Below are 15,130 nucleotides of genomic sequence, written 5' to 3' on the forward strand. Positions count from 1 at the left end.
TGAGTACTTTCCCTTTGAAAGAGCTGATAATATTGATAATGTGTGGTTGCCACCTCCGCATTAAGGAATACAGACACTGAGATGACAGTCTTCACAAAGGAAGCCTGAGTTTCAGATCTACCCATGAGCAGGAGTCTCTTGATTATTTTGTACCTGGTGTGGGGGAGGGTTCTTAAATGTCATCCATTTGCCTTGCAATCTAGTGTTATTCAGAAGAAGGTCCTGGCCAAATCACTTTCAAAAAAAGTTATAAAATTAGGCTTGGGTGGTAAATCTTTGTTTTGTCGTAAATGTGGAAACATAAAATTTAAAATATAAAAACAAGTATTAAAAACTCACCAGTAGTTTTGACATATATACATACGTATACAAAATATAAACTGAGGATGAATGACTAAAATGAAAGTTTGTTTTTGATTCCTGGCATGTCACTGGTTACAGTTTCTGGTTAGTTTCAGTTTCACTCCTACAGTTTTATCTTGTATTCCTTGCTTACAATTTCAGCACTCCCTTCAACCTCACAAGCCTGAGGACCATAGGGCTGCCTGTCTGTCTTCCATCAAGTTCTCCCAGAACAGGCTGACATCAGCCAGAACTTTGGGGATGTAGAGGAACTAAAAAAGCAAAAATTCAGTATTTTGTATTTATTTATTAAAATTGAATCCCAGTAAATCTAATTAAAAGAGAAGCCTAGCACTGTATTTGAGGCCAGTATAGTGTGTATGATCCAGCTTGAGCTTAGACGCAATATGGTGATATTCGTGTGGTGTTTCGTTAAAGGTATTTGCAATCTGAGTGTAGCATTGTGTGAACATAATGTGTATTACTACTTCATGACTTGATCAGAGCTGCAAGATATTGCACCCTGCTACACACTTTCTGGGTTGATGTTATGAATTGATGTTAGCTAGCTTTTGAGCTTGATCTGGCCATGGGCAAAGCTGTTGCAGCCGTGGCAAAATGGAAGAGGTTTCCTGTGCTGGCATTCCAACAGCATCTTCTGCCATTTTACGTAGTTTATGTAATCACAGATTATACACCTTGCTATGGAGTTTATTTCTCTCTAACTCTTCAGAAATCGCCCCTTTGTTCCAAACTGTTGTATAATGACTACATTTCTGAATTTCTTAAGTGTTTCTCTTAGCTTTCCTGGGATTTGTCTTGTGTTGTCTCCTACCTGCTGCTTAGTTGGTCATTTTGGCAACCATTGCCTTCAAAGGCATGAGGGTGTCTCTGTGTTGTGTTCCATAGACACATGCCACTGTTGGACCCATCTCAGTGATTTTAAAATTACCTGAGGCTTTCATCTAGCTTGGGAAAGCTGAAATTACACATTTTGATTGCAGAAGGAGAGCTTAGTTTTTCTGTTTGGTCAGATGACAGACTTTCGGCATGTCTCCTATTCATAAAACATTTGCAGAGAATGATGAATCCATTTATTTTGATTTGGAAAATACTCAGCTTGGCTGCGGATTCCATCAGGACTGCTCTTAGTATCGAAAAAGGCCTCTTTGTGTACCAGGATTAATCTGTTCTGGCATAATCTGCAGCTTCTCTACTCTCTGTCCCTGAGATGCATGGAAGACGAATCTACATGCTTGTCTTCCGCCTTTCTCTAGTTCAGGCATCAATATCAAGTTCCAGTTTGGAACACTTGTTCTTTTCCCTCTGTTAGAGTAAGCCAGTGGGCCAAAGCTTTGGAGTCACTCGGAGTGGAACTGTGTGGACGATTCTTGTTTCGTTCTAACTGCTACTGTGCCAACCTCAAGGATTCATTGCAATACCTTACATCCCTGACAGTCAGTCTTTTCTTATAATGTGCATGTTGAAGTAATCCGAGTAGCAGTTGCTCTGTAATGGTTTGAGAGAAGTATGGCCCCAATATATATTACTACTCCAAATGATCCAGTATAATGAGTCTGGGACATACACAAGACATGTAGGAAAAATTCTCTAAAAATCAGTTTCTGAAATGTGAGTAAATGTGACTTTTGGGGGATAAGAGGGATAAGAGTTAGCTGTTCACATCTCAAGAATTTAAAGGCTGTGCTCTGCAAGGGCAGGATTAGAATTACAGTCATTTTTTTGATGGCCATGGGCAGGTGTGTATTACCAGTCATATTTGAGTTCACTGCTGGCATGCGTAAAAAGCCATTGATCTCGCTTGAGTAATAGTTGTTCAGTCCTGAATTTATCAGCAGATAATGAGAGAACACAGCTCATTTTCCCTAATCCGCAATGAAGTATCAAACTAGCATGTTTTTATGACAGACAGGCACTTCAAAATATTCAATTAGAGATTTATGAAATAGCTTTGTTGTAAATAAGAAAAAAATACTTATATTAAATTGGTTACTTATCTTAACAGTGGGTTTGTTTACATTCACTTATGTGTTTAACTTTTTTTTTTTTAAAGGCGGGACAGAAATTGTCACAGAGAGTGACTTTCACAATGGACATTCTGTAGCTGGAGTAATTGAACAAGGAGGTGTTGGTAGAATGCAGCGAGAAAAAATGGTTTACATGGCTGTTAAAGACTCTTCTCAGGAAGATGAAGATATTAGTAAGCATAATAAGAAACATTTTTGTTTCTCATGCTATTTGGTACAGCAATATAAACATCATTCTCAAGGACTTTTTAAATTTTTCTGAAGGATTCTTCAGCCTGAAGTAGTAGAAAACTAAACTGATCTTCCTTAAAAATAAAGACAGGCTATAACTATTTTTAAGTGATGTGGATAATATGCACTTTGTGCATTCTGTATGCAATCATTTCATTATTTATATTAAATTTAACATGTCCATGGATGAAGTTAATGAGGTTAGTCAAATTTCTCATTTTTCTGTTTTCCTACTGTGAATTGCCTTGTTTAAACAGCTTTCTGGCAAAGCGGCAAATAAATGTCATCAGTTACACGTTTATAAGTTTGTATATTTGAATTTATGTTGGTATTTATTTTGGTATTTATACTTACTGATATTTGTTTTCTCTCTTTAAGGAATGTCTGAATAAACAATGATCCCCTAAGGGAAGGGGTGGCTCTAAATGCCAAAGGAAGGAAAGTAATTTATAACGGGTATCAATCAGAATGAGAGCAAATTAAATGAAGGAAAATTTAAGATGAGCAGAGTAAAATTAAAGGTTATTCTTCTCCCTTAATCCAGGCTGTGCTGAAATAGCAGATGAAGTTTATATGGAAGTTATTGTAGGTGAAGAAGAAGCTACATCACTTCCAGACACCCAGCTTGAAGACTCTGGCGTGAATAAAACTTTTGTGCCTGTTGCTTGGGCTGCTGCTTACGGTAGGAATCTTTCTGCTTATTTGTGAAAATCGCTTCTGTTATTTTCTTCCTAATCTAACTTCCAGAATCTTTATGCGAATATCATAATCTCTCACCTTTCCCTAGGGGGCTTGTAACAGCTCCTTCTGATCTCTTACCACTGTCAGTTAGTGAAGTCGATAAAGTGATGCGAAAAATTCTTTTTGACATCATTCATAACCTTCTATGCATAAGATTTTTGTAGTTCAGATAGGAAGAAAATGTTAGTTCCATTTATGCACTAGTGTTTTTCTCAACACTGGCCTACCAAACAGTCCTCAGATTATTGTAGCAGTTGGTTGTCTTGCATATAATGAATGGATTGCTGAATTTTATGAAGTAGAAAAGAAAGTTGGAGAATTTTGATCTGTTGTTCTTAGTACCAGCTCAGAGGTACAGAGTGCATGTTTTTATGTAGTTGTTGAAGATTTGACAAAAATGAGAATAGCCTGAAGTATTTTACATTAAGTAGGAGGAAGGAGAAATAAGTTTAAAAAGGGAATAGCAGCATTAGGTATGTAAATATGTTCCTAGTAATTTTGGTTTCTGTAGCAAGTTGTAAACCTGTTACCCTTTCAGATTATAAACAAAAGTAATTTTTTCTCTGCAGCCTTGCTTCAAGTAGTAGGAGCATCTTATTAGGATATACGGCAAATTCTGAATATTCTCTTTATTTTGTATTTATTGTGTTCTAGGGTTTTGGCATCTTAAATATATGTTAAGAGGGTATCAGGTCAGCACTGGTTTATAATTAAGTGAGCAAGCTGAACAGGTAAACTCTATTGGTGGAATATTTCGGAGCACAGTAGTTGGGCTGATAGAATGCTTTTGAACTGCAGAGCCATGGCACATAGCAATAAACACTTTCAATACAAAATGAGGAATATTCTCTTAAATTACTACTTGCCTATCTCTTAGAAGTTTGTAGTGCCTTATATAGAGTGCTGAACAGCTCCCACTCCAAAGGTGGGAGCCTTATTATCTACTTAGTTCTACTCTGGAAACATAAGGTATTTGGATTTCAAAATTAAACTGGATTTCAGATATTCTGATTTCTGGATTGGTATCTGGAGTTACATATGAGTTTAAAAGTTTGCAGAAATAAAGCATGTAGCCAGTGAGTGGTTTGGCATTTTTGGAGAGAGTTCAGGGCAGAGGGCTTCAACATAAATAATATTTATTTGCTCAGTGGGCTACAGAGATGCCACCTGTTATGCACGTGCTTACTGTTTCTATGAGACTGGAGTTTAAAAAATAGCTTTAGGCCACTTAATTTGCTATAAGCCAAAGAATGAGCAGCAGGGCAGAATTCCAGCATTAATGTTCTTTTTCTTCAACCCATGTGTGTCCTCTATATTGTTCAAATCTTTAATATTCTTAATTTTTTCTTACAAAAAAACCAAACCCTAAATAGGATTTGCCCTGGTCCTTGCAACCTTAGTTATGAGAAGTAGGAAAGACAGCATGATAAGCATGCAAGAACAGGTTTAAAGGATATAGCTATGCCCAAAGAGTTGATTTTTAGTTGCTGGGGCATATAGAGACAAGGTATTGAACTGATGTGACCTGCACATCTCAGTTTGGATAGAGTTAAGCTGTTATTTATTAGTTGGTTATTCTGTCATTCTCAGACTTTCAAAGCCATCATCATTGGAAAGAATTTTAATTTATAAATAACTAATATACCATTTTCTGCAGGAGACGAAAGAAGACTACCCAGAAGATACGAAGATGGTCAAACGGCAGGTGAGAACATGTGATTGTGTTTTGTACAGCATTAAAAGTAACTTGCTCCCTTTGAAAATACATGTTTATGTATCATAGTTCTTCTAATCAGTAAATGCCAAAAAATTATTTGTAAAGTTTATGTTGAAGGACTCTATGGTCTTTCTGTACTATTTTCAAATTAAAACAATTTTAGGTGTGTTTTAGGCCTTAGAGCTAGTGGGGAAGCTGGGAGGATCTGCCAGTATTTTTACATGGTTTTGTAGTCAGAACAGAGATAGTGTAGTTACTGAGAGGTAAAACAAAGTTAGATAATAAGAAATGAATGTCTTGAGGAATAAAAGAAACCAAAGAATATATCTGAAAATTAGTTACATATTTAAATAATTCTATTCTTGACTTTTGTCAACATCTAAGACAGATATTGCTTTATATTGGCACTGTCGTCTTTTTTTATGTGTTCACTGTAAAGGAATGGGTGATCTTTTTTTAAAAAAATGTTGATTATGCTGCTGTGCAATTCCACTCACCAGTCTCAAAGAAGAAAGTTGCTTAAGGTTTTTACGGTGTCTAATTTTTGTTTCTAGGAAATAACTTGGATACACGATTAGAAAACAAAAACGGTAATGCAACACAATACCTGCAGATTTGTGATAGCATTAGCACTAATAGAGTGCTAAAACAAAAAGCCAAGAAAAGGAGGAGAGGAGAGGCCAGGCAATGGCAAACAGGTAAACACTGTATGGTTATGCGTATTTGTCATGGAATGGCACTTACTCATGTACTTTTCCTTTTTTTTAAAACTGGTGCAGAATTAAAAAAAATTAAATGATTTGCTTATTTCCTGTGTCCTTCCCCTCTCCAGTTCTATGCAAAGAAAATGTAGTAATTTTTACTGTCTGAAGTCAGTGGACTTAGGGCTGATGCAATTAATTTGAATTTGAATTGAAGGATATATTCACTGCACATATAATATTACTGATCTATTTGAGCAGTTTCTAAAACAACACTGTATAAACTGTCGGTGCTGTGGATTGGTTGTTTTTAAACTACTGAACCATTCTCTGTCTGCTGCAAGTGTAAGTGCATGAATCTGAACAGCAGTTGGCTGATTTAATTTCTTAATCGGTAAATTTGTTTCCTTCATAACGTGTTTTTGTTTGTTTAAAAACAGCTGTTATAATAGGTCCTGATGGACAGCCCTTAACAGTTTACCCTTGTCACATATGTGGGAAAAAATTTAAATCCAGAGGATTCTTGAAAAGACATATGAAGAATCATCCAGATCATATGATTAAGAAGAAATACCAGTGTACAGACTGTGACTTTACAACTAACAAAAAAGTAAGTTTCCACAATCATCTGGAAAGCCATAAACTTATAAATAAAGTTGATAAAACCCATGAGTTTACAGAATACACAAGAAGATACAGAGAAGCAAGCCCATTGAGTTCTAATAAACTAATACTGAGGGACAAGGAGCCTAAACTACACAAGTGCAAATATTGTGACTATGAAACTGCAGAGCAGGGACTACTCAATAGACATCTACTCGCAGTTCACAGTAAGAACTTTCCTCATGTATGTGTGGAGTGTGGGAAAGGATTCCGTCATCCTTCAGAGCTGAAAAAGCATATGAGGACCCACACTGGGGAAAAGCCATACCAGTGTCAGCACTGTGTCTTCAGATGTGCTGATCAGTCCAATCTGAAAACCCACATCAAAACCAAACATGGGACTGATTTGCCGTTTAAATGTGAGCACTGTCCCCAGGCATTTACAGATGAAAAAGAACTGCAGCAGCACACAGAATTATTTCAAGGGCATAAGACTCATCAGTGTCCACACTGTGACCATAAGAGCACCAATTCAAGTGACCTGAAGCGACACATTATTTCAGTTCACACAAAGGATTTTCCCCACAAATGTGAGGTATGTGAAAAAGGCTTCCATCGTCCATCTGAGCTCAAAAAGCATAGTGAAACCCATAAAGGTAAAAAGATACATCAGTGTAGACACTGTGACTTTAAAACATCAGATCCTTTTGTACTTAGTGGGCATATCCTCTCAGTTCACACCAAGGACCTGCCTTTTAAATGCAAAAGATGTAAAAGAGGATTTAGGCAGCAAAATGAACTTAAGAAGCACATGAAGACCCACAGTGGAAGAAAAGTTTATCAATGCCAGTATTGTGAATATAGCACTACGGATGCATCAGGCTTTAAACGACATGTAATATCAATACACACGAAAGACTATCCACATAGGTGTGAGTATTGCAAAAAGGGATTCCGTAGACCATCAGAAAAAAATCAGCATATAATGAGGCACCACAAAGAGGCCATAATGTAATATATGATCTCAAGAAGGAAGCAATTTAGAAACTGTGATATGCTAATTGGGGAAAAAAAATCTCATGAACTGTTTCTCCTGGTTTCAAAGCTTGATATTAAATCATAACTTTACATTCTTTGTATTAAAAGTCTTAAAAGTATTAGGGTTGACAGGGGATCTCATAGCCCTATGATTGTTGCTTATCAGAACCTAAAGAGCACTATAGAATGCAGAAAGATGGATGAATGTCTGAAATATTGCAGAAAGATTGCTGAATGTCTTCAGATTAATAGTATTACACATTGTTAAGCTATAGAAGACAAAACGAAGATGATTGTGTTATCCATTTTGTCAGTAACAGCATTTGTCTCCAATATGAAAACCGTTCGGATACGTGTGGGGTTACTTACAAATTGTTTGCTAAGGTAACCAAGTCTAACTTCTTGTGCAGTTTTGAAAGAATAAGAATATTAGTCCGTCACTTGGTCATAATGTTTTTAAATTGTGCCTGGAAATTATATTCCAGAACTGGTCAAATTTGGGAGTTTGTCCCTTTTTTTTTTTTTAAAAAAAAAAACATTTCATCAGGAAACTTTTTTGTTTCCTTTATTAGTTTAGGTTCGATGAGTAATTTTTTTTAAATGGTTTTCAAAGCTGCTAACCTATTTTATTGCAGGATATGATGTTTAAAATATAGCATTATGTTATGAGCTCAAAGGTGGTGTTCTGGTGCTAGGGTTAAAGATGTGTATGTATATAATTTCCCTTTTTTATCTGAAACTACAGTTGAATGTTGTTCAGTATGGCACATATGACAAAATTAACTTTGAATCTGACTTTTTTTTAAGGAAAAAATGGATGCAGCTCATAGTGTTGTGACTCAACACTAACTTTTTTCTTGCTACTTTAAGATCTTCTCTAAAAAGAATATTAAAAACAAAGTCGAAGAAAATAATAGTTTTTTTGAATTAAAATTCAAAATACATAGAAGTTCTTTAGGGCAGTGTTCATAACAGGTATGACTATTATTGTCCTACCTCCTAATATGAAATTTTCAATATAGATATAAAATTGCACCTTTTAATCAATTCTTTAAAAATCTATACCATACTATAAACATGCATTTTCAATCTGTAAGAAAGTATATATGCAGTATTTAACCAGAAAAATATGCTGCCACTAGAGTTTGGAGGTGGATCTTCAGTTTACAGTGTATACATTTAAAATATGCATCCCTTTAAACAATGCTTTGTGTTAGCATGCTGCAAATCAAATGGCGCTTAATATAACAAGCTGGTCTAGGGCTATTTAATGAAAAACCTGTTCATAAATGTTATGCATATAATGTGTATTTTTTACTCTTTTTAGTTGCTTCATGTTTGCACACAGCTGTTCACATGATAAATTGTAACTTCATGCTATATTGTGGCTTTGTGTTTCAGATAATGTTCATATTTTGTTTTTGCACCAGATGAGAATCAGTTCCTTGAGAATAAATTTTTTTTATATTTCTAAACTTCAGAAAGTTAAATTTGGGAAATCTCTTAGAAAAATACGTGTTTTATGTGGCTGTAAAAAATGATGTACACGCTGTAAAATAAGATTGTCACTGTTATGTGGGATTATTATTTCTAGATGTGTTACTCATCGTAACGGGCATACAATAAAACGCATCTCTTGCACTCCAATTTTTTTGGAGTTTGCTTCTCATTTATGGTGATTTAGGAATGTCTCATTTTGTGTACATTTGCCTAACAAATTATTATTCATAAATTAATATGAAATGTAGTAATATTTATCTCAAGTAAAGTGGTTACTTGAGATACAGTTACTGTTGAGAGGATTGGGGTTTTATTTAAGTAACACTTTAAAGTTACAGTTCATGTCCTTAAGCATATTTCTAAAACTCATATCAAATGTGATACTGATATTCTTTGAAATTCTTTCCTTTAAGTAAAGAGAACATAAAACTTCACATATATTTTGGGAAAAGATAGGTAAGTATCTTTTTTTAACTGCATAAAAAACAGCTTGCAAAATGAAATGCTAAAAGTGTTGCTATCTTAATTTCCTTCTGTTTTAAGAATATTTGACTTATGACATCAATAATAGATTAAAAACTTAAGAGAGATTTTAAAAGAAGTCTTCAGCAAGGATTTCCAGCTGGCTTTTAGCTGGTGAACCCTTAGGTTTTGTACTAACAAACAGAAGTGATTCAGACCTTACGGATTTATTTGTCTGTTTTTATTTACATTACTTTTTTATGTCCAGCAGTCAAAGGAGGGGGCAGTACCATTCAGAAAATCTTAGAGACTAAAATTGTATTTCATTGAAACTGTTAATGCTTTATTCCTGAAAATGATATTGAATGCATAGACTGAAGGAGATTCTTCATGACAGACTGAAGACGATCATTCACCTGGTCCGACTCTGTTACCAAGTACAGATCAGTACTGGCTTATTTTCCACCTTAAGGATGGATGAGATAATCAGGTACTTTAATATTTTAAACATCTTCTATAGACAATTTTGTAAGAAGACTTAATCCTGCATTGCTTAAGAATACTTCAAAGTTCATGTGGTACAGAAGAGGACCTTGGGCTAGAAATGAAAGAAACTAGGCTTTTGGAAAGAAGCCAGCATTTTAGACAGTAGACTGACATCTGGATTAGGGTAGGGATTGATGCTTTTAAGCATTACAAAAGATGCTGAAATCGTGTTTTGATATCTCTTAGTATCGATACTGGTGGATTATATATTTGTTAACATTTACAGTGTTTTGAACTCTCAATTTTTGAAATGTACTGGCATGTGCGGAACATCATATACTGCTTTTTTGTTATATACGTAATTTGGCATTTGCTACTTGTTAAATAATACATGATTTCCAAATTGTTGACTGAAAGATAGCTAGTTATGCAGTACCAGCTCGTATTCTTGCATAGTTTTCTGTGTGCAAAATGTATGGGTAGCATGAAGAGCCAAAAGGACCTCTTTGAAAGCAGGTGAAATGCCGTGATGCTTACTGGCTAGTCACAGGTGAAGTGTGGCATCTTTGTTTCTGTTTGTGCATGTGCAAATAATTACTGTAAAATATGAAAGCATGCAATATAACTAAGGTCCAATATGTTAAAGTGGACTTCAGAGATCATGACTTAATCAAAAGGGAGGAGCAGTTGGCAAGATCACTTATAAGAAGTTACGGTGTCTGGAGTGCACAGAATTGTCTATTTGAGGATAACTAGTAGTGTGTCTTTCAAGGAATACAGAGAAAGACTTTTTTTCCTGTTGCCACAGGAAATTAATCTCATTTTTCCAAAGTTTGAGAAAAGATATGGTAGAAAGCTATGCAGTATTTTTCTTTGTTTGTGTAGGGGAGGATATCTTTCTGCAGGTCTCAGCTGAGGAGCCTCCATAAATGATGCTTAGTTATTATGATTATGGGATGTCAGGACTTCTTCCTGTTAGAAGGGACGGTGTTTGTTCAGTGTTAGCGAGTGGTATCTGCTGTTTTTCAGGAAGTGGTGTACTGTCGGGTGTCAGTTTCATTATCTAGGTTTTCCATTGCATCTATTTTTTTCTTCCCCTAAAAGTACATAACTATGAAGTGCACAAACTTTAGCAAAATATTTAATGATGGCAGAAATGAAATGGTGGATGCTGGATGAAGTTTAATTCATCTTCAGCTTCATTACTATATTCTAGAAGGTTAAAGAGTTAGCAATATTCTATTTAATGAGAGGTCTTCCTAATCAGGAAGGAGAATCTCATCTTTTGGAACATCAGAATTTGTGAGGGATTTATTTTTCAATGCAGGAGTTCTCATGATGGAGGGAGTAGTGGTTGGAAAAAACCTATAATTGTAGTTTGGTACTATCAACTAAGTTACAAATACGGGAAAGTGTGGAGGACTTGTAGAACTAGTGCAGACTAGTATGATCATCTGTGGATGGTCCTGCTTTTTGTGGTATCTATGGGGAAGCTGAGTTGTTAAGTTTAACCTATTGGTTACAGGCAACCTTGTCCAATGCAAAGTCTCAAAATGATTATTGAGACTTGTGTGTGATTGACTAATAGTTACTGCTTTTACTTGATTGGCTTATTAAACTGTTTCAAACACTTTTTTCTTTATATTAATAGTTGGTTTCTTCTCCAAGGAGTGTATGGACAACAAAACCTAGCTAAGAAGAAAGCCTGTGGAAACAAGGTCTATCCAAGAGAGAAGCAGTCTTGTGATTTAACTCACACAGTATTAAGGTTTGCTACCCATATGTTGTTAAGTTTCGAACAGTGTTGAAAAATAAATGTCAGACTTGCTGCTTGAGCAGTGGTTTTAAAATTCAGTAGCTTCTGGCAATGGGAGAGTGTGTACTTCTAACTGGCCTTGAGTTGGTTCCATCTTGTGCTGCTGAAGCATTGAAGACTCAGGCTGGACTTTCTATCTGTTATTCTGTATTTTGAAATTCCTACCAATGCTTCTGCTGCTTCTTCCAGAATTGGCATCTTCCTACACAGCTCCAGATGTTGAAGCTTCTTGTAACTGCCTCGGTACATGATGAATAGGCAAAGAACTGTGTTGAGGTTGTTAGGTGGGCTTTGGTGGTTAAAAAAAAAGGGGGGCCTAATATGTATGGACGGAAAGGAGAAAGAGTCAAGAGAAAAGGGCCTGTGGAATGTATTGCAGATGTAACCTTGCAGATGCTGGGGAAGAATGGACATGGAAGTTGAGGAAAGGGAAGGGAAAAGAAAGTAATGCTGAGGCAGCTGAACAAGAAGTTTAAAGAAGTGGTAATATATACAGTGCTCTTACTTTGTGTGTGGTGTTCAAGTAATTTTGGATATTTTTATGCACCATTTAAATAAGTATACATCCAACAGGAGATAAGCCTCAGGCAGAGCCTTCACTGTTTTCCTCTGCAGAGATGTTTTCTGAGTAGATCTGAAATTCCGTATTAATAGCAAGTGGTTGGTCAGTGTTCTTGGCATAAGCTTTTACTAGGAAATGCATTTTAAATCTTGTAAGAAGGAAGTTTCAACTGATTCCTCAACATTTTGAGGCACGGTTCTTAGACTCTTCTCAGTGCAGTTTCCCAGTAAATACTTAATATTGAAGAGAACTTGTGATGGATAGTTTATTGATGCAATGGAAGTGTCAAACCACAGTAAAATTCTTGTATCCCAGTACTTCCAGATTGCCTGTTCTGTATAGTCTGTTCCCTGCTTCTCTACCGCTACCCTGCCTAGCTGGCAGCAAACCCCTGAGCTGGCAGCAAACAGCTCTCTGCTGCCCAAAGTGATGAAGCCCCCAGGATGGGATGAAGTGCTCTGCAGACAGGTCCTATTTATTCAATTCCTTAAAAGCCAGTAAGTTCCTAGGTGGTGGTAGGAAGCTAGTGAAGGAGAGAGACCTGTAATCCTTGGAATTCTTTTGAGTAGAATGTTTAATAGAACAATAAAAGTTGGTGGTATCATGATACTTTATTACTTTTCATGACAGTTCTGAATAGTATCTCCCATTACTGTTGTGAATTTATATGATCTTTTGTTCTTTTAAAGGTATTGTTCTGTAAGCGTGATCATCTTTCATGTATACTTGTTTTCCTTACCAAAGGTTATTTTGAAAATGGGGCAAAAGGAAAGATATACAAGGGGCTTTGAGCTGTTTCGCTGAAAAGGCAAACACCCCTTCCCTGTCAAACTATCACATAATCTGTCAGTTCAGCAGCACTACTACGGTGAATTACGTTACCAGGCGTATGATAGTGATGTGATGACACTCCAAAATACCACCAGCCAGGAAAGGCGACCTGAGTTGTGGAGCTGTTCTCTGCCTGGAAGCACAACAATGAGGTAGTGCAGCTGTTTCTGACCACATGTCTGAGTGCTGGTACGATGCTCTATGTGATGCATAAGCACATCATGCTTGGTTGGGCAAGCAGGAAGTTTCCCAAATGTGCAGAAGGGTTGCTTTAAAATGTCAGATTTGTTTACTGCATTTTTTTATTTGAGTGATGGACTAAGAACTCCTAAAAGCCAGAGGTAGTTAAAAATGATTAATGTCTTGATCATTATCTGTATTTTTTTTCTTCAGATTTCGAATGCCCACAACTAAAGGTAATAAAATTGGAAAAGTAATTGTGAGAAGATGGAGCAACACCAGCCCCAGTACTCTTAAGGTAGAGGTAAGTTACCTTGATGTAGTACCCAAAGCCTATATTGATTCTTCACACAGAATACTAGAGGTGTCAGTACCTTTTAAACTAGAACAGTATTTGGCTATATTTTTTTTTACAGCTGATGCTTAAGGAAACTGAGTTTCTTTACACACTGAGTTGCATGGATGAGTCAGCAACAGAAGCTAGAAGACAACAAATTTTCTCCCTACTTCAGTGTAAAAACAAGAAACTGTGTATGCTGCCCCTTAAAAAAAAAGGATTAAGGGTATCACGGTGAGGCGAATCTATCCCCCTTAAGCAGTTATGGAAAAGAATATAAAAGCAGCTTAAAAATAATGACTCATGAAAGTCCAAATCATTCATCTTGAACTAAGGACTCTGTTTTCCGAGTTACTACCTTCACTTCAGATAGTTAGGGTTTATTTAATAAAAACTAATGATAAAGACATAGCCTGATACAGCAGTACATATATTGTTGTTTACCACTGAAGTAAATGCTGTCTTTGATTTGTCTGATTTTTTCCTGGGAAAATTCAGAAATCTCACGGACTGTTACATTGAAAAATGCTTGTAGGATTCCCCAGCTGGGGAAAAAAAATAAATTGTTTTGGCCTGTAACCACGTGATCAGAACTGAAATGCAACATGGTAAATAATAAAATTCTATAAGCAAAGGTGGAAAAATTATATAAAATAGCAGAAAGAATCATATTCATGTATTTCTTTGGGAACAATGTTGGAAGAGATATAAAAACTCTTGTAAGCAGAGTCAGCACATGGCCAATATAAAATAGAATCTGTATTTTTGAACAAAGGTACTGCTACTAAAATAAGGTGACTAGTGACTGCTCTGTTGAAGAGGATGCACTGGAATGGTGGCATTTTGTTGACAAATAGCTATCAGATTCTTTCCATGTAAATTGTTTCATAATTTATTGATTTATTGATACTGATTTTACTATTTTAACCATATAAGCAAGGAAAAAAATACTAAGCTTGATGTGACAAGTTTTTAGTTGTACATTAATAAATAGAAATAATTTAATGTTAGATTTGGAAAATGATGTATTAAATGAGACACTGGAACAATTTTTCCATATCAAACAACTCAGCAACTATAGATGGATTTAATTTTAAAAGTTTCAAGTGAGGGTAACTTCTGTCCAAAGAATGTCATAATTAAATGCAGACATATACTTTTTATACTGTTGTGTTATATATTTTGAAATTGCATATGTAAAAACAAACTGTAAAAAAAAGAAACAAAAGTACCTGCCAGGTACTTAAACTCACTTTTTATTTCAAAATGTGCAGTACAATAGTGTGATAGTAATTGTGTTCCTGGGAAGAGCTATGACTATTTTAATTAGAAAAATATGAGCAAATTAACATCACTTAAAATGTGAAAAGTCTGAATTTTGTAATATTTTCATCTTAAATTTGTTGAGAAAATTATTTCACTTTAACCTATTCTACTGTAACAGCAGAAAAAACATTTCAGTGGGTAATGCTTTTGCTTTTTTTTAACACCAAAGATCTTGGAGATGCTATTTTTATGCATCAGCTTTTGGTATT

General features: G+C 35.6%; 1 protein-coding gene across 3 annotated transcripts in view; it reads left to right on the forward strand.

Annotated features, from left to right (window-relative positions):
• The window catches only part of ZNF711 (zinc finger protein 711), a 28,516-nt gene extending 19,448 nt beyond the window's left edge, over positions 1-9,068 (forward strand). For 2 of the 3 annotated variants that reach the window (XM_026101300.2, XM_026101299.2), the window contains exons 5-9: positions 2,417-2,563; positions 3,166-3,303; positions 5,020-5,067; positions 5,634-5,777; positions 6,221-9,068. In XM_026101300.2, coding sequence (XP_025957085.1) covers positions 2,417-2,563; positions 3,166-3,303; positions 5,020-5,067; positions 5,634-5,777; positions 6,221-7,398 — 1,655 coding nt within the window. In that variant the 3' untranslated portion in view covers positions 7,399-9,068. The remainder of the gene's footprint in view (positions 1-2,416; positions 2,564-3,165; positions 3,304-5,019; positions 5,068-5,633; positions 5,778-6,220) is intronic. The other variant, XM_026101301.2, reaches the window with a different exon arrangement.
• Positions 9,069-15,130: the final 6,062 nt, after the last annotated feature.

Source organism: Dromaius novaehollandiae, chromosome 11 (genome assembly GCF_036370855.1).
Source record: "Dromaius novaehollandiae isolate bDroNov1 chromosome 11, bDroNov1.hap1, whole genome shotgun sequence".
Classification (NCBI taxonomy): domain Eukaryota; kingdom Metazoa; phylum Chordata; class Aves; order Casuariiformes; family Dromaiidae; genus Dromaius; species Dromaius novaehollandiae.